The sequence below is a fragment of the Truncatella angustata genome, assembly GCF_020726525.1.
Source record: "Truncatella angustata strain MPI-SDFR-AT-0073 chromosome Unknown BKA67scaffold_3, whole genome shotgun sequence".
In the NCBI taxonomy this organism is placed as follows: Eukaryota; Fungi; Ascomycota; class Sordariomycetes; order Amphisphaeriales; family Sporocadaceae; genus Truncatella; species Truncatella angustata.
The window spans coordinates 2,797,938-2,822,432 of NW_025763383.1; the positions used below are offsets into that span (position 1 = coordinate 2,797,938).

A 24,495-nucleotide genomic window follows, 5' to 3' on the forward strand; every position below is an offset into this window, starting at 1 on the left:
CCTCCGCATGAGATAAAGGACATGGTATTTAAAAGAGCACGACGTGGAACGAGACACTGCTCTTATAAAACACGATTTGCTACTCTCGGAACAAAGAAATGATACCGCGTGGAAGCTGTTCACCTAACCTGAATGTTGGCGCTGAGAGATTTCCTAATTAAGGACTATACCGTAATATATGAAGCCGACTATGGATTAGGCAGCGGCCGCTGCCTAATAATTACGGCACAGCTCAGCGGGCTAACCGCGAAACTGACGGATTTTTCCTGTAGACTAGCTATTATGAAACCTTGGCTCTATGATTATGCGAAGTATTAATCGAATCCATACAAATACCATCACATTCCCTGACACACACAGCGGGAAATGGTCTGATATTTTAGGCCGCATTGCTTTGCTGCCCAAGTTATTCCTGTTGCATTTGAAATCAAACCACTCTCATCCCTGCAGTAGGTATATCAGCAAAGCATGGCTGACAGCGCCCCGAGGATCGCGGCAAAAGAGCTCCATGAAGCAGTGGATGCAGTAGATCAAAAAGCCCAGATTCTGGCCGACCATATTAGAAATAGCAAACATTTCATCGCTTTTACCGGTGCGGGTATTTCTACCTCTGCTGGTCAGTTGAACCCTCTCCCTCCAACACAGACTGCCGTCCGTGGGTGGTGTTGATTCATGGCGGGCAGGCATTCCAGACTTTCGTGGCCCAGAGGGTGCGTGGACGCTGAGAGCCCAAGGCCGACAGCGCAATGGCCCGACCACGAGCACACTGCAAGCCATTCCCACGCCTGCCCACATGGCGCTTGTAGAATTGCAGAACAGAGGAATTCTGAAGTACTTGGTCAGCCAGAACTGCGATGGGCTACACAGGAAAAGCGGCATCTTACCAGTCAGTACGCCCATATGTGCGTTGGTTGACGAGGGCGACGTTTCTAATCGTGCCACCTCTGCTATAGGAGAGGATATCCGAGCTCCATGGCAACAGTAATCGCGAGTATTGTGAGGACTGTGGGAAAGACTATATTCGTGGTGTGTTTAAGAGTGTTCTAGATCCCCGGGACCATAAAACTGATGGTCTACAGACTTTCGGGCCGTCGCTACGTATGAGAAATCAATTCATGATCATCGTACGGGCCGCAAATGTGGGCGCTGTGGTGGGTCTCTGCACGACACCATCATAAATTTCGGCGAGGCCTTACCGGCGGAGGCTTTCCAGCGTGCCTCGGACAACGCCTACAAAGCCGACGTATGCCTGGTGCTCGGGTCATCGCTCACGGTGACCCCCGCCAACGAGATCCCAGAAACCGTGGGTCGACGACGAGGTTCGAAGCTGGCTATCTGCAATCTACAAGAGACGCCGTTGGATCGTCTTTCAGATCTGCGCGTACATACCAGCGCAGACGAGCTGATGACCCGCGCGATGGGTAAACTTGGCATACCCATTCCGGCATTCATCTTGCGGCGCCGTCTGCTCGTCGAACTAGAGCCCAACGTCGGCGACCGTGCACAAATGATGGTATGCGGCGTCGACGTTGACGACACTCCGGTCACGTTTCTCCACTCTGTGAAGCTCGAAGGTACTCGGCGCGCGGCCGTCGAGGAGCCCTTCATCATCAACTTCCGCGGTGCTTTGGAAACTGGCTTGCAATTGAAGTTGGTACTCAAGTTCATGGGACACTACGGCGAACCAGACCTGACGATCGTCCATGCGTATAACAAACTATCTGATGCACAGGTTTGGTACGACCTTGCATATGATCCTAGAAACCGACAGTGGGAGGTTCATGCGGAAGGCAAAACGTCAGATAGTGTGGACGAATAAAAATGCAAGCCGGCACGCTTTTGATGTACTGCTAGCCAGAGCTTGCCACTGCGTTTTAGTGAAACCAGATCCCTTGAGATGCTGACCATCTTGCGAAAAGTCTGTATTATATTTCACATATTTCTTACTCTGCAACAGATCGCATCTGCATTGTCACACTGGTGTATATCATTGACGGGGTGCAAATGCCCATGATGCCTTATTCCGCAAACCTGAATTATATAGTCGAGAATCACCTAGTCATGACGACAAAATGTGCACGGCTCTTACGATCTGACACATACTTATAGTCCCCGGCGCTAAAGCACTCTGCTGTCATACACGCCAGTGTCCTTGCCAAAGTGAGCACTGGACTGTCTAGGCCGCGTTGTACTTTCATCCAAAAGCTACGGAAGAACTTGAATAGATGCCCGATGCGGATCTGCTTCTCGCTTTATTTCCATCGCGGGCATAAGATTAGTACGCGATCGATATCACCGACAACAATTTGCATCGTCTTCGTCGAAATGATCTGGTTGGTGTAGAAAAGGGTATGGTGCGTTTCAACTGGCTTTGACTCATTCTGAGGGGACAGTGATGTTATAAAATCGAGGCAGCATCATTCGGTATCTGCCGAATTTCTTTTGCTTCTCCCCCTCACACGAGCAACTTGATTGCTCGGTAAGCGATTGCGATCATGCAGGTTTCGCAGCATCGATGCGCCGGCGCGAAGTTGACCGCGGAGTGGTGAATCCTCTCAGCATAATTCCCACCGATATCCTGGTCCACTAGTCTAGCCTAAACCAAACTCGAGGATGATCCCGAAGCCTTGGAGGCGAGAACCTCTGGTCATGTGCCGGCGCGGCGGGTGCTGCCGGCAAAGCAACAAGGTGTAAGGTCAGCTCGGTGAGGATGGCACAAGTCGGTGGTCCTGCGTTGGCTACTATGTGGTATTTTTCTAACCGCACCTCACCCCCTCCTTGTTTGAAGCCTGTGGCTATAACCCTTTGGGCGGACGGTTGGCCATCAATTTTCTAGAACAAGAATGGCTCTTGTAATCCTATGGCCGTTAATGGTGGCGCGGCAGCTGTTAAGACTTGTTTTTCTTCTGCTTCTTGTTCCCGGAACAATCTGCCTCGTTGACTATATGGAAGGATGGCCGCAAAATTCCTGGGGGTGCACCAAGGGGGCATGCTCTCGCGTCATACCTAAGGCGATCTGGGCCCCAGGCATCGGGCTATCGCTTTCAGGGCACGCATGGGATACCATCTTTGTCAATGGCTATGGTCCTTTCTTCCGGGGTCGAAAGCCTGGGGAAGGCTTACTACCCTCGGTACGGGCGTAAGATACCAGCGCGCTGTGGGATTTTGGGGGCCGAGACTTCGGGGGCCAGCCGCGGATGGACGGGAGGGAGGGTTGTGTTGGGTAGGCTTGGTACGGGTCTCGAATGCCAACACGGAAACGTATAGAGTAGGATACTACTATTCGACCTTGATGAGGACGTGCGTCATGCCCAATCACCATCTTAGATGGCGAAGATGGGAGTGTTATTATTCGTCAAAAGGGAGATGTATACGCCACAAATGAACTCTTGGGGAGGCTTTCCTAATTCGGAAGGATTGGGCATCTTGTTTTTGTCCAATTATGGATAGTAAAATGCGTCGCAAAACATGATAATTCGAGATATGAGGTACGTCAGTGTTCGGTGGGCACACATGCGTTTATCGCGATTGAGAATCTACAATTTTCCCTGTGGATGCAAAGCACTGCAAATGGGGCGATATGGGTGGCACTGAACATGTCTCGTAACGGTCCAGGATGGCGTGGGAATCCTTTGGAAACGACAGGGCATCCGCTCGTCTCTCGGCTGGGTTGGGTATACATAAAGAAATTGTTGGTCGGTTAATCTGCGTGCCTATGTTGGATTGCGCTACCGTTCGGCTGTGTTCTTCCTATGAAGGTCTATTGTTGCAGGGTCATTGTTCCATGCAATCTGATTGGTAGCATGCAATAGTCGGATGCTTCCTTGCGTTCTATACGTCAGGTAGTACAGGCACTAACAATTGCCAGAATCCTATCCGTGTTTACATAGAGAAGGCGAGGATATGAATATGATTGGCTTTCGTTCAGCGGCAGTGCCTGAGCCAGGAATGTTCAAATCCTTAAGGCCGAAAAGAACATACGGCAGTATATACGTCGGTCCAGGACGGTGTTCCGAAGGATGACAGGCTGACAGAATAATGCTAGATGCAAGCATCTAGGCAACAAACATTCGCTACACCATTCTTCCTATGCTTATTGAACCTAGTTGTCTTCATCCACGCACAGTGACTGATTTGTGCTCTTACTGGAAGAGTCAAGTGGTAGCCAAGCAGCTGTTCACCTGAAGCATGGGACTTTCCTGCATAATCGTCAACATATGGCTTGTACTGGTTGTTTCATGGTATCGACTCTTGGCTTCAAAACGGCCTGGCAACACCTTGAACAGCCTTCTAGGCATCAGAGCAACTGACCTCAAGCACTAGTGGTCCATGCCCCATGCTTGAAGAGATGCTGCGTCCTGCATGTACTGTAGATAAAAAGATATTGTCAGTATTCACTAGCGCAATTTGTCAGGACTAACTGCGTAGCATATTATCCATGGTAGGTGCGGCAACGAGGCGAAGCCAGAGCTATAGTTAGCATGAGAGATTCAACCATGTCTGCCTTTCCATTGACGCAGCAGGTGAGTCAAGGCCTAGCTCGGTGGACTGCGAAATTCTTTAGAAAAGCTTTTCTTCTTCTTTTTTTTCCTTTAATTCTTTTTGCAAAGGAAAGTTCAAAGGAGAGAAAAATGAAAATAAAAATCAAATCAACCATGACTGGTCTTGCATGCATCATACAAAGTTCAGCTTCGTATTCCAAAATCATCAGGTCCGCATGTTATGTGCCTCTCGACGGCATATACACTGCTCGGAATATGTCCTGAAAGCGTAGGTATATTTCATGGAGATAAACACCAAGACTCGATCCACTTGTGAGTATCAATGAAGTGGCGCTGCTCACCGATGCATGCATGGTACTTCAACAAGCGTAGCCTTTGCACTGCTGCAGTGTCACCATGGAGTGTAAACCTTGGACTGTGCTGGCAAGTCCTAGGGAATTTATTGTTTGCAGATATCGTAGAATAGGATCCGTGGCTGAAGTGGAGCCAGAGAGTGCCACGATCTCTAGTACAAGTCCGACAAACCTTCAGTGCGGCCCATCGTACGCAGAAGAGAATTGAGGGACTGTGGTTAACGAATGAAAGACGCCTAAGAGCCGTGCCGATTGCTCAGCTCCGAGCCAAGCTGAATGTCAGCACTGAGACGGGCCGGATTCAATTGCAAACTGTCATGAACAAGGCAGTTGAGGCAGCCATCTGACTGTGTTGATAGTTTTTGTTACTATCCCGAAAGTATACTTGAATTAAAGAACTAATTAGCGCAGCTGGCCCTGGTTCCTAACGATAGCAGACAGCGTGCGATACCAGATTCCACTTACTGCGACCCATCTTCATGTGGCATGAGTAGATTGAATACTATGCATGGGCCTTGGACCCCTTGTGCAGCTGACGAGAACCTGGAACAGTCAGACTTCAAAGAGTTGATGATGGGCCCACTGCAGATTAAGCGCTCGGTTATGGTTCGTGCCGCGGCCGTCTTCGAACTCCATCATGCAAGCAACAACGGTGACTCGTGAACCTGCCTGCAACAGAGTTTTTTTTGGGAGGGGTTTTTTTTATCAGCGGTGAGGGAGAAAAATCAACAAGTGATGACAGCTTACTGGACCTATTCCTGAGGCTGGTAATGCTTGTGTGGCTGAGCCAGCCCCCAACTATGTAGAAGCTAAAAGCGATGCGCACTAAACCTTAAGAAGGCATATTACTCTAATGGCCGAGTCAGAATGATTATGTTTACTGGTTTCTACTAACGATGGATGATAAGTTGCATAGATTTAGTAGCTGCGCCCACGTTGCTATTGTCATGTCGTGTGCTACAACGCCGAAATGAACACCTGCGAGAATGAGTAGCATGGTACTCACATCTGTCACGCGAATCCTGCAGAGACTGACTTCCACCTGACGGAGGCATAAGGTTCTGGACAGTTTGGCCTCGGAAATAGTAAGTCATGATGTCAAAATGGAGGTCATTGATTTGAAATAAATGTTCGTGCGATGTTGCTGCCTAGAATTCTGCTTAGTATTTCCCCGAGTTTGCCGTTATAGGGTGCGTTGATTATAATAGCTATAGGCTCCGACGGCGTCTCCGGTCGAGCCGGTGGGGGCAACCGGGGGCCTGCCGTGTTTGTAGAGATGTTGTCCGTCCAGTCCCGTTGATTCGGCTTGATTTCGCTGCCTTGTGACCTGAACAGTCACTGAACAAGCGACTTGGCTTGACGTAGTGAGCGTGCAAATTGGTAGAGTGGAAGACATACCACAATCGGGGCGCAGCACCATCATGTTTAGAATGTGGCCTTTGGCAGACAGGGGTTCAGGAATCGACTAGGTCACATTGACACAGGATTGGACAGCTACCGAGAGAGCGCACGCTAGACCCAGTACCCGCATCCAGTGCCGCTGAGCTGGACAAGAGAAAGGTGAACATAGTAGCAAACACTGACAAAAGCGTACGTTTCTTTAATGTAGACCAATCATAGAATCTCTGTATACTATCTATCACCTAGATGCGCAAGCACTCTGGATGAAACCCTTTGGAATAGATCTGATTGCGCAGAAGCTAGCATCCATATTCCTCGGTGAGGATGTACACCGAGACCTGTGGCATAAAAACCATCTAAAGCAGGCAGGATGAAGCATGAGAGCGAAAGCCTCTTATTTTCTTGGGATATTATATGGCAGTCGAAATTGCTCCGCAGAAAGTTTTATGGTGTGTTACGAGCGCTGTCTTAGGCTGCGATGGTAAATTGCTGGTGAAGTGGACACACTATAGGGGACAGCTCCTGCTTCAGACCCCAATGCACCGCGGGTTCGCATATGAGTACAATGTCTCGGTGAGCATGAAAGACATAATTGATTGAGCCTCTTCTTTGACTCACCAAAGGTTTTGGTGTCCAGCTCTGCTATTTTGGAGCTGTTTTCGTGTTCGCCTTTCTCCAAGTCGAACCGGCTGACCCCACGCGACTTGTGCTTGTGACTTGCGACTTGTTCTTGCCTTTTTCGTATCCGATTTTGGCTCACGGCCAGGCACACAGCGATTGGGGTTCGCTTCAATGGGATTGTCATCCCGGAGGTTGGCAAGGCAGAGTGTGTTACTACTGAGCCTGAGGATCTCGATAACGGGCTCGGTTATCTGCTCGGTGCCATCGTCAAAAAGCTTTCAAGGGTGGCGACCAGAACAAGGAAGCCGGACCCGGAGATCTGGGTGCGATGAATAGTAACGGCGATCAGAAAATCGGAATCTGAAACATGAAACCCCGTAAGGCAGAATAGTGCGGCCAAGAAGATTTCATCAAACATGCCTCAATAACATCAGATAGGTACCCGCAATGTTGCATAGACCATCATGCGGCCTCCATTGGGTGCGGTCCGAATTTTGGTGGGGTTACAACCTGCACTGTCGATCTGCCCAAAGAAACGCTCCGTCATTGGCGACCTGTCAAGTCTGGTAGGTATGTTATTTTAGTTTTATTTTATATAGTTTTCATTTTTAATGTCCGTCGTTGTTTAATGCGCAAGGTCTCCAAATTGATGTTTCGAGAGAACCAGGGCCCAACTAGAAACCTTGGAGCAGGGATGGGTCGCAGCTTTGTCTGTGTATACTGTATGCTGATGCACCGAGTCGCCCATTCACAGTACACCTCTTTTGTTCGCTTGGGATCTCTTCAGCGTGTAAAGGTTGCGAACACGTTATTTTCGCTTCAAGTATTTCAAATCGCACGTTGATTTGATAATACAAAAACCTGTGATTTCTAGACTCCGCCATGCTGGGCCAACTCTGATTGATGTTAGATGGTGCGGGTTGATATTTCTGGAGATCGCACAACAACCAATGATGCAACCATGAAGCAGTTGTCGCTTCCACAATCCCGGTATACACAGCCTTATGAGCCCCAACAGGATAAAATCGTCAGCACCAAATTAGCGCTACGTTTGTCCCAGTTCGGAAAGACAATGACCTAAACTCAGCACATGCGTATGCTTGGAAAATACATACCCTACGATATCAGCACCTCTTGATCATCAACAACTCCTCCACACCCAAGAGGTGCTAGGCTCAAAACAAACCAGCCTGTATTCAATCGCAGTGCCTGATGCAGTGCCTGACATGAGGTATCCGCATCGCGGTTGTTTCAAGTTATAGTCAACATGTACCTCAGCCAACGCTGACCACCCTCGTATGATCATAACTGAATATAATCTGGTTCCCAACTTGACGTGCTAGCGCTACCAGATACCGTGAGTACGTTCCCCGGGACTACTCATGTACCCTGGGACTTTTGAAACAAATGTGACTCTGAATCACCCAAGTAGCAGCGGCACGCCGTCATGGTAGGGTGAGCAGCAAGATAATTCATGCATTGCTGCTGCGACATGGCGCAACAAATTACAATCGCGGCTCTTGAAGGTCTATCTATGGCAGTCGACTTGTGGGTTCCTAATACGGTGATGACGGTTAAAGACGTTTGCCCGGCTGTTACAGTGACTAGCCCAGACTTTACTCTACCTGGCTAACCTTAGGGTTCATTTTTGTGATTAATGTTAACTCTCGCTTTTCTTAGCAGAACTTTCCCGAGTAGCTTTGAAGTCGAGTGCCATCAAGTGCTACTAAGTTCTGGAGATACCACTATGACTGTCTGTTAATTGGCGTTATCAGGGCTTAAAGTCCCAATAAAAACGACACGGTATTAATGTGTGAATGGCTCAATTCGTTCATGGGCATATCGTTTGTTTTGAGGAAACCAGTCCGGCACACTAACATAGGCCACCCGGTACTTACACTTTGAGAACACTATTCCCCTCTTAGTGCTAGTGCTGCCCCGTAGGTGTAGATCAATTCGCGCAGAGCCGGAGCTGTTTTGTTTCCTACACTTGGCCGGTAGCTGTGGAGGGCTTCACATTGGTGCGTTTCCGTCCGACACACCAGTACAGTGGATCTCCCTCCCAAGCCCTGCAGCACTAAGCTAACTGACCCCTGGCAGCCCTGGATCCCCTTGGAGGTCCAGTGATCACCTCGGCATATGTCCACTGCAAGGGCTGGTGAACTTGCATCAGCTTTTCTGCAGAAGGCGATCGATTTGGCCGTTGTCCGTGGTCAAGCACCACAACTCCAGCGGTATGACTCCCTCCCCCCAAAGCCCATGACACTCTCTCATCAAATCCATCCGGCCAATCCACAATGTCTGCATTGCATCTGCAATCCATCGTACAGAAAGCCATCGACGACGGACAGTCAGCCGTCACACCCACAAAAGCCACCCCACTCTGTCATCTTACCCTGAGTCTGAGTGTCCAAATTCGAACGGTTTCTTTCCACACACACTGGACGTTATTCTATACCACTTTGAACCCCCAAACCACTTCGCTGCGCCTTTACTCATCATGGCGAGGCACTTCTTCCCTGCGCCATCTTATTCCATGTACCATGTCCCTCATCTGCTAGACTGCATATGGATTGCATGCAAAGATGCAGCCTTAGTCAACTGCTTCTGGGGCCTGTAAGACTATTTCGTCACTGCTGCCTTCACGGGGCCCTCTACGTGACTACCATCCGCAGGCTTCCAGGCTATAAGGCTACGATGCCTTCTTCATCTCCAGTCGTGGATGGCACATGATACTCGCCATCAACCCTCTCGTCCCCTTTGTCCACTATAAACCGCATTTTCCTTTCGTCAACCCTTGCTAGATCTGTTTCTTGTCGCCTTAATACCTGTTGACAACATTTGATACACCCTAACAGTCTGCTTATTTCTCATTGTTTCCACATTCCATATCACCCATACCATATTTGTTCCACGAAAACAAATAACACCACCAAACAATCCCCTGGCAAGGCATTGAGTCACAGCAGAGTTACATTGTCACTACTCTTCCACAATACTTGGGAAAACACAACACGTACAACCCTGTCGCCCAAGATGTGCTACCAATTAGTTGAGCTCTATTCCGCGTGTCGGTGCCTCTATTATCAACATGCAGTTGACCGATGTCCATCGTATGGCCGGCCCGGACATGGGGTCACCAAAAGGACAATTCTAGTTGGCTATGCTTGTCAAGATCACGACCCTAATCGTCGTTACGGCTCGTACTCTGCATCCCAATACTCAGACTCCGGATACCACAGCAGCCGCTCGCATAAGAGCTCCCGGCATCACAGGTGAAATGTACTGTCTTCGATGACTGGTCGTCATCCCTGGCACGTTTCACCACTTCTGATGTTTGAATTCGGCAATTGGGTTTCCTATCTTTACTCTTTCAGATCGCGAGCTGTGCCCCCGCCACGTCAACCGTCCCAGCTGTCACTGCTCTTTGTGGGCCATGATCGCACTATGTCGACGTCTGCTCCATCTGCACCGTAACGATTCCCAATATTCCGGGTTCTTCAAGAATGTTGCACAGATCAGTCACCGGTTGTCGAAGAGGTGGGGTACCATCAACTACTCTGATCAAGACGCCGGAGGATAGATTCTGCATCCTGTCAGCTCACACATCACTCAGACGTCTTTACGGTTGATTTATGTGGTGAGACCTCGACTCTTGATCCTACTTGGATTTCTTCTGCTGTATATCCAGCATTGGTTAAAACGATCAGCATAGCGAAGGCGAAGGCAATTGCATTTGGATTTGGAGGTTTAATGATTTGAAGACGGGCAATGGAATTTCCTGCACTCTCTACGACACTTCGGACGCACGCAACGGGGAAAACGAGCCTAGGACGACGACATACAAGTGCTATTGTTTTCTTTTTACTTGAAAGCATTTTGTGGCATATGATGCATGGAGCATGAATGGGACTTATACCAGGCGTCTTGGATGGATAATGTGCATTTCTGGTTTCTTTGGTCGGAAGCAACGGTTTTACACACTCGGCTGGACCTTTCTCGTCATGTCTTGTTTCATTTTTTCCCCAGCGCTCTTCTCATTTGCTTACCCTTGGATTTTTCTTCATCATCCATACTGGATGTCATTTGTGTAACAACAACTGTCTCTAGCACTGCTCAGGAAGCAGTTCATGTACTTCTATATTCGTCTGTTGGAGGTTCTAGGCGCGAAGATGCTGGAAAGGGTCAGCAGGCTTTGCCTTGCGGGCCATTCATCTCGCTCGCCTTGGCCGACTCGGACGTTTTCTTTATTATGATCCCTAGAGTAGTTTCGTCTGGCCACGAAACTGGATTTCAAGCTAGCGGCTACATAGATTTGGCGCTCCCAAGAGCAAATTGAGGACGAGTTCGAATTAGTCAATGTCATTTGAAATAGCTATGATAACTTGAACACCCGTGATGTCTTGCAAGATGCTCGCTTCTTCTTATTACAGCCAAGGCTATGTTGAATTTATAACGATATCATGACTGCCAACTACTCCCTCACGACGACAAAGCTTGCAATGGAAGTTGAATTGCACTTGCATCAAGATGGTCATGTGACGCGCCGATCGAGCAACGACTTAGTTGAACTCTCTGGCAAGACAATAACAGTGCAGTCCATAAATGATAGTGGATTGCGATTGGACTATGATCCCGTTGACCAGAGTGGCCCCAAACTGCCCACATGCCACAGTTATGTCGTGCCCGTATATCGTCAGGACCAGAGGCGGGAATGTTGCCTCTTTCGGCCCCCAAATGAATGGGTCAGGTCGGTTCTGTCCTCGACGGTGACCTATTATACGACAGGAGTCAGCCTTGCCCCAGAATTTATAGCCTCCCGAGGAGGATGGAATTATGCCCGCAAGAAGGATCTGTTTGCTAAAGAAAGCCATGATGCAGAATCGAATTGCCAGTGTAGGGTGGTTTGACTGCGAGCCAGATCCTGTGCTACATGACCTGCTGCATGTATGTATGTGACGTCGGGGTCAATCTGATTGCACGCCCTACCATGCTGTAGATCGCCAAACGCAGGTCCCCAGGGCCGGGTCTGTACCACCAATGCCGCGGGCAGAGGATGTGGATGGGTTTGTGAGGGTTGGGTCCGTCCCTGGCAGACCTTGGTGGAGGGGTGTCTCTCCTGGGGTGTGTGGGCGTGTGGCCGGAGAGGTGCATTCAGAAGTTTCAGTGCAGGACCTTTGGCCTCTTAGCGTCAGCCGTGTGAGTATGCATGGCGGGGGGTTCCAGTTGTAGAGTCCCACCCACACGAACCAACCACACGGAGATGGTTTAGAGCATGGCTACCCTATTTTTGGACGACACTAAAACAAATATAGGCACCATTGCTCGATTAAGGAGATTTTAAACCCATATTCAGTGATCGGTCCGGCACTACGGAGTAGCTCATGCCAGGTCCCTCCCCTCTGGTGGACCAGAGGCCCTCACTTGGCGCGATAGGCGCATCTTCGCATCACTGCCGCGGTGCTGTTACTTTACAGGATGATGTATCCAGCCCGTGCTGACAAGAAAATGACTCTGTTCTGAATGGTACCAGCCACGAAGTCTCGAAGGTTGGGGTCCAAATTTGGATCTTACCTGCTTCCCCTTCATCAAGCTTACTTATCGCTTATAGGTGGGCGACCGCCCCAGTGTGACCCTCCAAACGTTCGACACCAAATGATGGCATCTCACACACCTTAGTTACATGGCGCCCACGAGCCCGAACCCCTTTTTAGCCACGTGTTTACTGGCACGATAGGTGTGCTGACTGCAGCAGATACATTTTGTGAAATGCAAATGTCCTCAAATACTAATCGCATGAGGCACAGCATATGGGTAAGACTGCGTGCAGTCCTCGTAGGGCTGAGGTGACCTCCCAACTTAGCCATGTCAGTACTACAGAAACAGAGTCAGAATACCCGCATGAAGAAGATGAGGATTACCTCCAAAAGGGCATATGCGGCACCCGGCTTTCAGTGTTGGAAGCCAAGCCCTGCTTCGCCGGATTATCAAGAGCGGCAGGATCAAATTGGGGTAGCTTGTGATTCGGGATAGCCAGAATTGCCGATCAGGGGGGCCTGGGCCTGATGTGCTTCTCATAGTAATCATCCTACGATATCTCCATTTTCCTTTTCTCTCATTCAATGCGCCTTGGCCAGTCGCTTTCATTCCAGTGACCAGCATCAGTAGTCCTCCATCCTTGGCAATGAGCACTCAGACAATGGTCGTTGGTCTCGGACCCTGGGCTTGCAAGAGACTCCGCCTGCAATAGAACCAGGCTATCGCTACTCAATGAATCCGCGATGCCTCAACGGGGGCTCCATTTTCGCCATGAACTTGTTGTCATCGGCCCTTATTCATGGCAGAGCAGTTCCTGATCAACCCACGGGAAGAGGCGCAAGCTCCCGCTGCGGGTCGCACGAGCAATGTGGCAAGCACCTCGCTATCGTCTAGACTAGACTAAGGTTAGTCCTACATAGGTGAGGTGTTTATGTTCGTAGTGGTCCACTGAATGCTTTCAACAATTATATACTTATTTATGCCTTCCAACGCCCTTTAAGGCATATCAAACATCGACCGCACGGTAAAATTACAGCGCAATTAGAAGGTCATCCCCCCTCGGACCCGACCGAAGACGCTTGTGCCGATAAACCGAGATTGACGTTCCCCCACCGAGTAAATACCATGCCTGGCATCACCCAAGCAGAAGGAGTTCTGAGTATTCAATGACCCCTTACCACATCTCGCGACCGAATACTCGTTTGCCGTCGACATCTCTACGGCCAACAGCGGGAAAGGATTCCCGTACGGCACATCCTGCTGCACCATCATCCATGCATTCCTTCCTAGGCCGTGCTACGCCTTGTAAAGCGCATTGGCGTCAGCCTCCATTACCATCCGTTCAGGGGCAAGAGTCATGGAACCCCACGCCAGAGCCAACGTCGAGAGAAAACAATTAAAAAATTTCGAAATCCCCCAATAGGCTTCGTGAGGGAATGTGATAAGGAAACACCCTAATTTTTTTTTTTCCTTCGCACAGGGCAACATTACAGTCTTCTCGTTCGGGGCTTTTTTGCGGCTGCTCGAAATTACGCCCGCATTTACGAGGTTCGAGGATTCGCTAACCGGGCCCGAAGAGGTACGTGGGGTGAGTAAGTTTAGTGGCATATCGGATGCTCGAAACAACCATGTCCAACAGGTCAGTACCACATGACGCGCATATGTATAGCAGAAATTGGCATTTTACATTAGATCAGCAAAAACGGGTAGAACTGAAAGTCTTGTTCCGCAGGGCTCAGAACCAGTGGGCGTGGGCTCGAGCGACAATGGCGGAGAAGAGGGAAAAGAATGATGCTACTGTGTACTGTTTGTCACGAACAGCACAACATCTATTATCTTTGCTCAAGTTACTATCCATACTAGCTGGCCTCTTATTTGCTATGTATCATGAATCAAAATTTAAGACCCCTTACCCAAGTTGAAGCTCGATCCGTTGCCGCATGCTTGCTCCGTAGCGTCCACGTTACTGCAAAATTGAGCATATTTGAGTGATTCAACTACTCTCCCAGAACATGTCCATCCCGCTTTTACCTGTACGACTTATACCACTACATACTTGACTTATCTACTCATGCGTTGTTTGGACCCAGGCAAGACCAACTGGTCTCTGCTACCTAAATGATCGGCAACATCTTCACCCGAGGCACAGCATTTCGTACGAGCTGTCATGAGCACAGTTTGCTCCCCGAAAAGGGATACAGGCCGTCACATTCCCGAGCGACACATTGTATGAGTTGAGGACAGTAAATAAAACGTTTCGGGATATTCGAGACGTTTTGCTAACTACAGCTTTGAAGATAGCCAATGACACGTTGTAGAGATATACGGCCTTGGGAGAGAGCAGTTTAGCCAGTACGGAGAAACGCCTCCTTCCGGATTTACCAACCCCGAAATAATTTTGTCTTAGTGCGCTGCGCTCTGTGGTATATCTACTCGATATCTGTATCAAGACAAGGTTTACCGGTTCTAGTGTTAAATCTTAAGACCAAGTTAACCTTATTCAAAATACCTAAGACTCTTGGTACCAGAGTGCGCTGAAGTGTGAGCTGGGCTCCAAACACTAATAATTATTATTGAAGGTGCCATTGGCACTTGTCTCATCTTCCTTGGATGACATTGCTTTTTAGTTTATTTGTAAAAGGTTTCTGATTGTTTTCGCCAAATAATCGGCCATTTGCACACACTTGTCCAATCACATATACCATCACCCCCAACTTACACCTTTCCTGCCACAGGAAACTATCATGAGCAATCGATACCGAAGCGACTTTTGGTTATATGCCTGAAAAGCTATCCACAATAGTGATTTTAAAGAAGGCAATGAAAATTAAAAAGGCGCCTCCAAGAACGAAGTGTAAAACCAGAGGCACACGTGTGAAGATCCTTGAGCATTTAGGGAGCTTTGCCAGGTATGCAAGCTGATTGACTGCGTGCTTCTATATCCGAGTTAGGCACCTATTTGAAACATCTTGTGTGCCATCTCAACATCTTTTTGTCCTTGTAAAAGGTGACTTACACTATAAGAACTATATCCAAGTGCGCAGAAGCTCCTTTCAGGGCGACTATGCCTGCCCTTTTAGATCCAGCTCAAGGAACTACATCACTGTCCTTAAAGAGGATTCATATTCGCATGCTTTGAGAAAGCGCAAAATACGACAAGCTAGATCCTCCTAGGGTTCTTAGGTGTAAATTCACGTTGGCCGATCGCGACGTAACGACATCTTTTTTCAACACATATTGAGAAAGGACGCCCAGATAAAATAGCATGTGTCTCAACAAAAAAAATTGTCTGCTAAGGCGAAGGCTTGGCATTCACCGTGGCTTGGGTCCGATGATATGATGACAAAGGTAAAAGAAGGTGCAAGTGAACGCGTTGGAAGCAGTGTACCCATAAGCCAGCTTCTTAGGCGCCTTGTTCTCACTTCAATTACTGAGTAGGCATGAGAATGACCCAAACCTTTCCGATATACTTGAAGATTCCGCACTAGGCATTCCAGGTGTAGTGCGACCTCGCCACCAAAGGCCATTGTGCCACGGCTCTACTCCAGCTCAGCTTTATACCGGATTTGGCATAACTTGGCGATTCCTATGGTTTACCAAATCTCTTTGATCATGACCTGGGGCGCAAAAGCTCTAGCCTTAGTACACTGCTGGCTCGACCTGAACCGATGTGGCTTTAGAGGCTCATTATGTATATTTCCTGTGACACAAACCTGCATGAAAGCTTGCCAATGGTATTCGATTATAGCTCAGGCGACCTCCCCAGGAGTTCAATTTAACATGCAGAAACAGGATCTTATGAAGCTGATACTACAAGTGTGCTAAACGGCTATCTTCTTTTTGCAAACGCTTGTCTAGGCAACATATGAGCCGTGAAATAAACAGATGTACCATTTCGACTCTGTGAAGTAGTATTACATATTTTCGGGACTCATCGAATATGCGCAGGTCTACGAAGTATCGGTGCTTGCCCAGGCAAAGTGACTCACATATAACTTAGACAACCGTCTATACATTTAAGACAAGCTTTTAAGGGACGCCGTCGGGACCCTTGGTGCAGCATCTCGCTAAAGCGCAAAGCGCGACCTGGCTCACAGGAAGACATTGCGTACACCTGCTGGTCTGATGGAGGTCGTCATAGAACATAACTGAATAATTCAAATTATTACGAATTTGGCTAACAGAACCGGCGATGAGAACGGGAGAGACAATACCTTCGAGACCAACTCCTGTTTTCTATTACACAGAAGTTGGCATTCGAGTATAGCGTCCGCATTGCAAAAAATGTACCAGGAGGTATACCAGACTGATCTGGGTGAGTTCGCTACGGTAAGTTTGCTACGCTAAGGATGCTCAAACGGTATATCCCAAACTCGGAACCGTGTAAACCCACGAGTGAAGACATTCCAAGTCAAAATGAAGATAAGGGATGCAATGCTCAAAATTTACATAAGGCTCGCTGGATCCATTGTCATCGCTGTCTTCTCCGTCTTGACCTGAACTGCGAAAAGCATTCCTCCCAACGTTCGTGGTGTATGCACTCTTACAATGGAAACTTGCTCGACAGTCCAGACATACAATAGTGCTCTGCATGTAGGCCGCAGCATCATTTCAACGCTCCTACTGGCGCCCGGTAAGTATTACATGCTGACACCATGGAAGGATTTCGAAGGCGCGCACTTGGAACGGTCTCCCTGGCAACCGGCATATCAAGTCCCGAGAAGTTGCGATACATAAAGTATTTAACGATGATGGGGACGAAACTACTAGTTGGAAAATGTATTGATGCATACGTGTGCTTAAGCAAAACTTGTAGTTTTGACTCGGTTCCTATCGCCTTATGTCCCTAAAGATTCGTGATGAAAGACTAAATCACGGCGGGTAGCAGCTGGTTGATACGACCATTTCTCCTCAACTCACTCTCATATGATGCGCTACCTAGTGAAGAAAATGTAAAGATCATTGTAGGGCGCCAGCGCTCTGATGCTTGATCTGGAAACGAGTTCATACACATGCTTGACTAGTTGTATTACAATGTGGTGACCGTTATTACTAGACCGGCACTTAACGACAGAGAACCTTGGAGAAGCTGGCAAGAGACCTCAATGAGTCGGCTTCGAATGGAGAATTCACACTGGTCAACGGCGCCGTCATTGATATCCTGGCCTTGTTGTGTCTTGCGACACGCTTCGTGGCATATTAAGGTGGATGGTTAAGCTAACGCCTGTCGCATTTTGTAAGCCAAGAAAAAGTAATTCCATCAGGTTTGATTAATGCCTTCCGACAGGGGGTATACAGTGAATTTGGTATAGTCCATTTCCTTTACTCGATCGTCCCGAACTTTGAAGGTTCTATCGTTCAAGGAAAGCCACCCCATAGCCTCACTATGTGCCGGAAAGATATGTGCAAAGACGTCTTAATGGTGAAGTAGGATACTACCTATCTCAATTCTTCCAACCACTACCGATACTTTTTAAATGCCACGTTCTTGTGACCTCCGTTTTGCGGCACACGATGCCTCCTTAAATCGACGGACTCATCTGGTTCACTTTCAATGTCACATAGTGCATTCGTTCCGGAGTTTTTGAATCCTTCACCCAAATCTATCAATCAAGTTTCTTGACTATCAAAAAGTTGCAGCTGATGCTACGCCGGACTATAGCACTACCTCTCCTAACTAGGGTGACTATTGTCTATTCCCAATGAACAATGACAAAAAGCGAGACCTATATGGTCAATGGAACTCTCGATCGGGGAATTGAACCCCGGTCTCCAGCGTATCGAATTCTTCATTCAATGACAAGCTGGCATACTGACCACTATACTAATCAAGATGACGGTGTTGTTGCGTTCGTAACGAACAGGTCGTACCCGGGCTCGAACCGGGGTCTCAGGAAGATTTCTAAGATAACTCTCAAAATCCCACGTGCTAACCTCTACACTATACAACCCTTAGGTATACTGGTGCAATGAGATTTCTCTCGTACCTTGGTGAGTGACGAAGAGCTATTTTAGTATAAGTTGCGGATCCTTGAAAGGGCCGACATCTCAATAGATCCATGATTGTCGTGTATTAGTGATCCGCCGTCTTCGACATGCTTCAATCATGCGAGTGGAAAGAGATTGGGAAAGGCTGTAAATCGGTTACAGATGTTAAACTCTTGGACGTTCCATGAACCGTCTACTTTTGATGTAACTCAACGACCCGGTTTTTCGTGTCCGACCGTTACTTTATAGTGGTGGCAAAGCCGCACGTAATCATAAGCTACGATATCGCAGCAACTTCCATCCAATGAACAATTCATGGGGGTGTAGCTCAGTGGTAGAGCGTTCGCTTTGCATCATAGCTTCTTGCGAAAGGCCCAGATTTCGATCATCTGCTCCTCCATATTTTTGCTGTTTTGGCATATGATCTTGGTACATGGATCATTTTGTGTGTAATGATCATTTTTTTATGAGTCTTCTCGACTATGTGCAAGGTCTGTTTACTCTATTGTCTTTATTAAGTGTACTTTTGTTGTTGTTGATATACATGCATCCCTAAGCAAGCCTGCGGTTTACGAGACTGTACGGATCCGTATGTATGGCGTTGGTTGTGCGTTTAGAGAAGTCTATTGTGGAATCGGATTGATGGGGGCTGCGACATCCCGCCATGCCGCTCTAGCGGCCCAGCTTGGAAAAGTTACCGTGCTGGCGCCTATGCTTAATGTCCTTCAACGTATCGAGTATCAGAAGAAAAACAATTTTCTAAGCTTCAAGACTACACTACACGACTTGTACCCACACTACAGGACTAAGACCCAAAGCAGCTCCGTGGCTTCAATTTCAAGGATATCGCGGCAGTGCTCGTTGCCGCAAAGAACAGGTCAAATCCATGCCATCCAATATTTCAAGGTCCAGCGTTAATATTGAAGAAGGCCAGTTTGGCAGGACTCACCCTGCCTATTGCCAGTTTCGCTCCCTTGGATAAACGGATGATAGATGGGTTAAGGGGGCGATAAAAATGTTGGAGCATGTCCTTGGAGCCATTCGTCTTGATCTATAGGCCGCCCAATCTAGAACCGGACCTTTTATACCCATCGATGTCTTCTAGGAGTAGTGCGAGGGGGACCATAGACTAAGCATGTCCGAACGCTGTCAATCCTGGCCAGTTTCATACTACCAAATTCGACTTAGGATTTTTGATCCGGACCCAACTCGCCCAAGGCCGTAGCCGTGACGCTGATTGCACACCTCCTCACGCTGCCAGCTCTCGTAGTGCATTGTTCAGCGTGCGATTATCGGCGTATGTATACACTCTTGTGGCCAAGGGTGTAGAAGATGGTAAGCTAGTCCGTCTCCAGCGCGAACACGGCCTGCACGACCGCATGTTACCTATCCAAGGAAATCATTGCAACCAAAATGAGCATGGCACTGGTCGGGCTGCACAAACTACGGATTTTACACAACGATTCCGAGCCACGAAAGACATTGTACGATGAAGCCAGTGGAAACATTATGCTTGTCGAGTTTGAACGGGCAGAAAGCAAGAGCCGAGAGTCATTTGGTCTATCAAGTCCTAACGACAGTAGCTAAAATTGTAAGGTAATGCAAATTGTATGAGATATGAAACACCAAGATGTAGCTGTTAACATTACATTATGCCACAACCTGTGTGCATAGGTAAGCGCCTCCTATAATAAAGCTCTCCTTCTAGCTTAAAAAACCATTACTTATGCCTTGTATATGGGCAGACCACAAGCATTTGTCCACAAGTACCCATTCATCCTATGCGATAATTATTGTCAACGTACATGATGCAACATTGTCAAGAAAGTGTAACCTAGCGTCGGTAGTCTCATTGTTTATAATCTCTAGACTAGCTGACTTTTTGATAAAGAACAAGTGACTGACAAGTCAAATCTTATAGAACTTAAGAACTAGTATAAAAGACGATACGTACAAGGACGGAAGCAATTATCGTAGATGCCAAGAAGAGGACGTGTAGGACTGTCGGCGTAATAATGCGCGTGGTGCTCTGTATTGACCGGGCCATGCACCGAACGTCTAGCAGGTATCATCCACTGAGGCGCAGTGATTTTTGATGTGTAACTGAGCAAGTTTCACTACTCTAGAGTTGACAGTTCCCCATTTTGGATCTTACATTTGTGAGATCGTCGCGAAACCGATCGTGAACACCTTTACACGTGGTGTTCTTACGGTTGTTTGCAATGACGGCAAAAAAAAAAAAGGGGGGGGGGGGGGGGGGGGGGGGGGGGCGAAGTTAAAGGTGTTATTATAAAATCAGTTTAAAAATAATGCTTATAAATTATCATTTAACATTATATATATAATAGTATGTTAGTTACTTAAGTTAAAAATGATAAAAATATAGTATTTTTATATTATCATGTTTAAAGCATTTATATTAATTGTTTTGTTGTTTATCCTTTTGTTCTAAGTGGGGTGCTTTACTTTGTCTCTCTCTTGCAAGTGTCTAGACCTCCTCTCCTTCACCAGGGTCCTCCTAAGTTCAGGGTTCAGTTGGCGGCTGGTTGAGACTCTTGGGTGAGGCGCTTCGTCCCGCTGTGCTACAATGCCGAGAGGGACGGCATCGTTTACCTCCGTTTCCACACCCATGGGCCGGTCCTTGAAGTTGGCGGCACGCGCCTGCAGTCGCCATTGGAGGCCTTCTTCCCATGGCCTTAGTCCTATTGGCCTCTCTTCAAAGTCAATTTCACGTAATTGATTACGCGACATATAGGCTTCGTTCCAAATCCGCCTCAAGCGCTTGAATTGTGGTGCTTGCGTGGGAGGCATTGCAGGTTTGGCGACCGGTTGATCACTTTCGATTAGAGGTTTGGCAGTCGCGGACCCTTCATGGCGCGCTCGAACCCGCCTTATGAAAGTGTCAACTTCTTGTTTGTACTTCACCAGCCTAATTACGTGACTTGTGTTGCGTGGGTGGACGGCTCCAAATGACTTTGTTGACTCGTAAACGGGAGGCGGAGGCGGCGGCGGTGGTGATGGTGGAAAGTCCTCTTCGGTATAGGACTCCATACCCTCCGCCAAGAGGTGGTCGCCTTCTTTGGTGAGGCGCTGCATTTCTGCCCAGACTTCGTCGTCCGACAACGGTGGAGCACTTTGGTCCCTTTGTTGTTGAGAAACCGGATCTCGACATGTATCAGTTCTTGGCAACGGGGCGGCTAATAACGGCGCAACGTCATCGTCTGCTGGAATCAACTTCTCTGCTGAATCTTCCATAAGGGACAAAGCCTTTTTTCTTGCTTCGGGATTCATAGAGCTGATTGCCTCGATAGTGTGCTTATCTGGTCTGAGGCCCGACTGTTCAAGATATTTTATGGCCCTAACAGCACCCTGCGCATCATTGACACGAGCAAATGCTGTGATCAGTGTGTTCCATGTAACCATGTTGGGCTTGATACCGCCTTCTTTGATCATCACCCTGACCATGGACGCAGCAATTCCTGGTTGGCGGTGGTTCTTGAAGCCATTGACAAGCATTGTCCATGTATGAACGGACGGGCGCGGGTATCGTCTATTCCCCCCAAATTTCATCTCCTCCTTCGAAGCCCTTTCTAGCATCGTTTTTACGAGCTCGACTGCGGGATGAAGAAGTTGTTGAAATTGTAGCATTCCTCGCAGAAACACGTCATAGATCAAGCTTCCATGCTTCTCAACAATGGCCACTGCGGTGGCGTCTCCAGAATCAAATAATTTGTTGAAGTGGTTAATTTGATCCAGCATTGCCACCACTCCAGACTGTGTGGACTTGTAAAATTTTGGAGCACCCCGGATGGCTGCGGACAACATCAGTGATAGTGTGATTGTGTCTGGTTGCATGAGCTTGCTTTGCGGCTGAGGTAGCAATGCCGCAGCCAGATCAGTGATCAGTGTCGATTTACCCGGCGCCGGTCCCTGCCATACGATATAATCCTCAAGAGGGAAACTGCAGAGCTTTTGCAAAGGTTCGAGATGGAAGAATTTGAAATACACGTGTAACATGTGTCGAAATGCGTTATTGCCCTTCTTCTGCCTGCGTCTCCTTTCCGTCTGCCCTTCACTTTCTATAAATATAACATCGAGGAAGTCATTAAGAATGGCAGGGTTCCAAGTATCATAAGAATGAATGGAACACATGACGCGCCGGATGGATTGGAAGTCAAGATCCCGCTTTGAAGCATGAAGCAAGGTGGAATAAACATGCTCGTCCGGCTCAATACCGTACTCGAGCAGCAAGTCAAACACTGTCCACGCGGTGTCAAGATGACCACGAACGCAAAAGTTCCTCATAAGTGCTGTGACGTTGAGAAGGTTCGGCCGAAGGCCAGACTCCAGTAGCTGGCGGAAAAGTTCATCAGGGGCAGCTGGTCCTGGTGGCAGCTCTTCATTGTCGGAAAGATGCAGTAAGGATGTACACACGCTGGAGGCGGCTGGCGAATTGATGTCAAATCCTTTGATGTCGGCCATGGAGCAGATGATTTCAGTTGCTAAAGCTTTGTGTTCGTTGCTTTTGGCGAATTTACTGGCAAACTGGAGTAACGTATGTTGTGTCATGGGGTTTACACCAGCATTCAGTGAATAAAAAAGGCCGACAGCTTCACTTAGAGAAGCCTGGGCGACGATGGTACCAATGATGTCGTTGCCCAGCTGAAGCTGGCCGGATTTATCATTTTCAAGGAGAAAGGCGACCAGCTCCACGAGATTCTCCCGCTCAGTCACGCTCGATGACTTTACGCGCAGAGCCAACTGGCGGGCCACATCCTCGACGACATAAAAAGGCGACCAAGCAGCATCGTAAGTAGCGTGTACAAAGGATGGCAGCAGCTCAGGATTGGTGGCCAGTATGGACTGTATCATCATAGGCCAAAGCTCTTGACGTTGAGTCTGATCCAGCTCATCCCAAGACGCTTTCATGGCGTCAATCGAAGGGTTCAGGCCGTCAGCGAATACCGCCCAGCCTGCCGCATCAGTTGCTGGCGGTGCCTCGGCGCCGGCGACGGACAGATGTCGCAAAGTCTTGGCATATTCGAATTTCCAAGCCTCAAAGTCGGCGTAGCTGTCAGCGATGTTGACTTGTCCCGCCGAGAGCAGACGCTCCAATTGATCCGCGGCTTGCAGGGCAGAAGTCTTCGGAAGGCCGTATACTGTAGCTATGCGCGGCCATATCCTTCTGAGGTTGGTACGAAGTCGCAGCACGGTACTGCGCAAGTCCGCGGGGGTCTGCGTCCTTGTCCTGCTCTTTAGATTGTTGGCTATCCGTCGTGCTTGGCCGGGGGCGCGGTCCGAATGTGGTTTTGTGGCATCTCCGAAGATCTCGATTTGCGCCGGGTCCTTCTGACTACGAGCGGTGCTGCCATATTGGTGGTCGAACCATTCTGGCACCTGGGGCGGGTCTTGGGCTGCTACGGTATGAAGTGCGGCGCAGAAACGCTGTGATGAAGGTCGCTGTAGGCGGGCCAGACAAGGTCGACAGACGTAGGGAACCCGCATACCGTCGGGGGTGTTGTCTCGTGGTGTTGAATCTGGGGAGGCAGTGAAGTCGACAGTTTTACATACAGGACAGCATCAGCATTGTGAAGGATAACAGAATAATAATAGTACAAATTACAGCGGCAATGATGTTTGTTGGGCAAGGGAGAGAAACATGTCAAGTCAAAAGGATGGATATGGTACAGAAAATGGCTGCTGGAGCTTGAGTAATGAGATGCAATACAGAACGGAGCTCATTCAAGGGTCCGGCCTGTCTTGTCCCGTCCTGTCCCGTCCTGTCCTGTCGCATTCAGGAAAAAAAGTCGACATGGGCGATGGAGCCGGGGGCTCGGGGCTAAAGAGTTTCTTATCGGGCTTATCGAGCCAGAAGCAGTAACCTGAGGTTAGTTCACCTTAACTTAACCTAGAGCTGTTGATTTGATGCAGGCATGCATACTCCAACTTGGTGTACGTATGTACCGTACTAAACTAAACTTACGGCAAGTTACACTTGAAGAGGTGGTTGACCCATTGAGTTGTCTTTTCTTTACCCAGTGCATCATTGATCAAAACACCTGCTTGCGCCTCACCCCCCTGCGCATCTGTTA

General features: G+C 48.4%; 5 protein-coding genes and 2 non-coding genes across 7 annotated transcripts; 4 read left to right on the top strand and 3 right to left on the bottom strand.

Annotated features, from left to right (window-relative positions):
• The first annotated feature begins 224 nt into the window (after positions 1-224).
• BKA67DRAFT_561818 (NAD-dependent deacetylase sirtuin-7) lies at positions 225-1,961 on the top strand. Its single transcript, XM_046102549.1, has 4 exons — positions 225-616; positions 684-886; positions 954-1,026; positions 1,080-1,961. Exons 1-4 carry the CDS (start codon positions 469-471, stop codon positions 1,817-1,819), a joined length of 1,164 nt encoding a protein of 387 aa, XP_045960034.1. The 5' UTR covers positions 225-468; the 3' UTR covers positions 1,820-1,961.
• Positions 1,962-2,874: 913 nt separating this feature from the next.
• BKA67DRAFT_249344 (uncharacterized protein) lies at positions 2,875-3,439 on the top strand. The gene has a single exon (XM_046095726.1). The coding sequence runs from the start codon at positions 3,056-3,058 to the stop codon at positions 3,383-3,385; it is 330 nt and encodes a 109-aa protein (XP_045960035.1). The 5' UTR covers positions 2,875-3,055; the 3' UTR covers positions 3,386-3,439.
• A 3,071-nt stretch (positions 3,440-6,510) lies between these two features.
• On the top strand, positions 6,511-7,254 carry BKA67DRAFT_561831 (uncharacterized protein). Its single transcript, XM_046102550.1, has 2 exons — positions 6,511-6,819; positions 6,875-7,254. Exons 1-2 carry the CDS (start codon positions 6,671-6,673, stop codon positions 7,095-7,097), a joined length of 372 nt encoding a protein of 123 aa, XP_045960036.1. The 5' UTR covers positions 6,511-6,670; the 3' UTR covers positions 7,098-7,254.
• Positions 7,255-11,240: 3,986 nt separating this feature from the next.
• Positions 11,241-12,014, top strand: BKA67DRAFT_561834 (uncharacterized protein). Its single transcript, XM_046102551.1, has 2 exons — positions 11,241-11,651; positions 11,867-12,014. Exons 1-2 carry the CDS (start codon positions 11,341-11,343, stop codon positions 11,874-11,876), a joined length of 321 nt encoding a protein of 106 aa, XP_045960037.1. The 5' UTR covers positions 11,241-11,340; the 3' UTR covers positions 11,877-12,014.
• A 6,144-nt stretch (positions 12,015-18,158) lies between these two features.
• BKA67DRAFT_t83 lies at positions 18,159-18,249 on the bottom strand. Its single transcript has one exon. It is a non-coding gene; the product is annotated as a tRNA-Asp (tRNA).
• A 28-nt stretch (positions 18,250-18,277) lies between these two features.
• Positions 18,278-18,366, bottom strand: BKA67DRAFT_t82. The gene has a single exon. It is a non-coding gene; the product is annotated as a tRNA-Gln (tRNA).
• Positions 18,367-20,791: 2,425 nt separating this feature from the next.
• On the bottom strand, positions 20,792-24,193 carry BKA67DRAFT_561839 (uncharacterized protein). The gene has a single exon (XM_046102552.1). It carries the CDS (start codon positions 23,906-23,908, stop codon positions 20,852-20,854), a length of 3,057 nt encoding a protein of 1,018 aa, XP_045960038.1. The 5' UTR covers positions 23,909-24,193; the 3' UTR covers positions 20,792-20,851.
• Between the last annotated feature and the right edge of the window lie 302 nt (positions 24,194-24,495).

Excerpts from the sequence above, each read along its gene's own strand:
- BKA67DRAFT_561818 (XM_046102549.1), top strand. The coding sequence starts at position 469 with ATGGCTGACAGCGCCCCGAGGATCGCGGCAAAAGAGCTCCATGAAGCA. Across the intron at positions 617-683 it reads GGGTATTTCTACCTCTGCTG|GCATTCCAGACTTTCGTGGC; the intron begins GTCAGTTGAACC and ends CATGGCGGGCAG. Across the intron at positions 1,027-1,079 it reads TGGGAAAGACTATATTCGTG|ACTTTCGGGCCGTCGCTACG; the intron begins GTGTGTTTAAGA and ends GATGGTCTACAG.
- BKA67DRAFT_249344 (XM_046095726.1), top strand. The coding sequence starts at position 3,056 with ATGGGATACCATCTTTGTCAATGGCTATGGTCCTTTCTTCCGGGGTCG.
- BKA67DRAFT_561831 (XM_046102550.1), top strand. The coding sequence starts at position 6,671 with ATGGCAGTCGAAATTGCTCCGCAGAAAGTTTTATGGTGTGTTACGAGC. Across the intron at positions 6,820-6,874 it reads CGCGGGTTCGCATATGAGTA|CAAAGGTTTTGGTGTCCAGC; the intron begins CAATGTCTCGGT and ends TCTTTGACTCAC.
- BKA67DRAFT_561834 (XM_046102551.1), top strand. The coding sequence starts at position 11,341 with ATGACTGCCAACTACTCCCTCACGACGACAAAGCTTGCAATGGAAGTT.
- BKA67DRAFT_561839 (XM_046102552.1), bottom strand. The coding sequence starts at position 23,908 with ATGCGGGTTCCCTACGTCTGTCGACCTTGTCTGGCCCGCCTACAGCGA.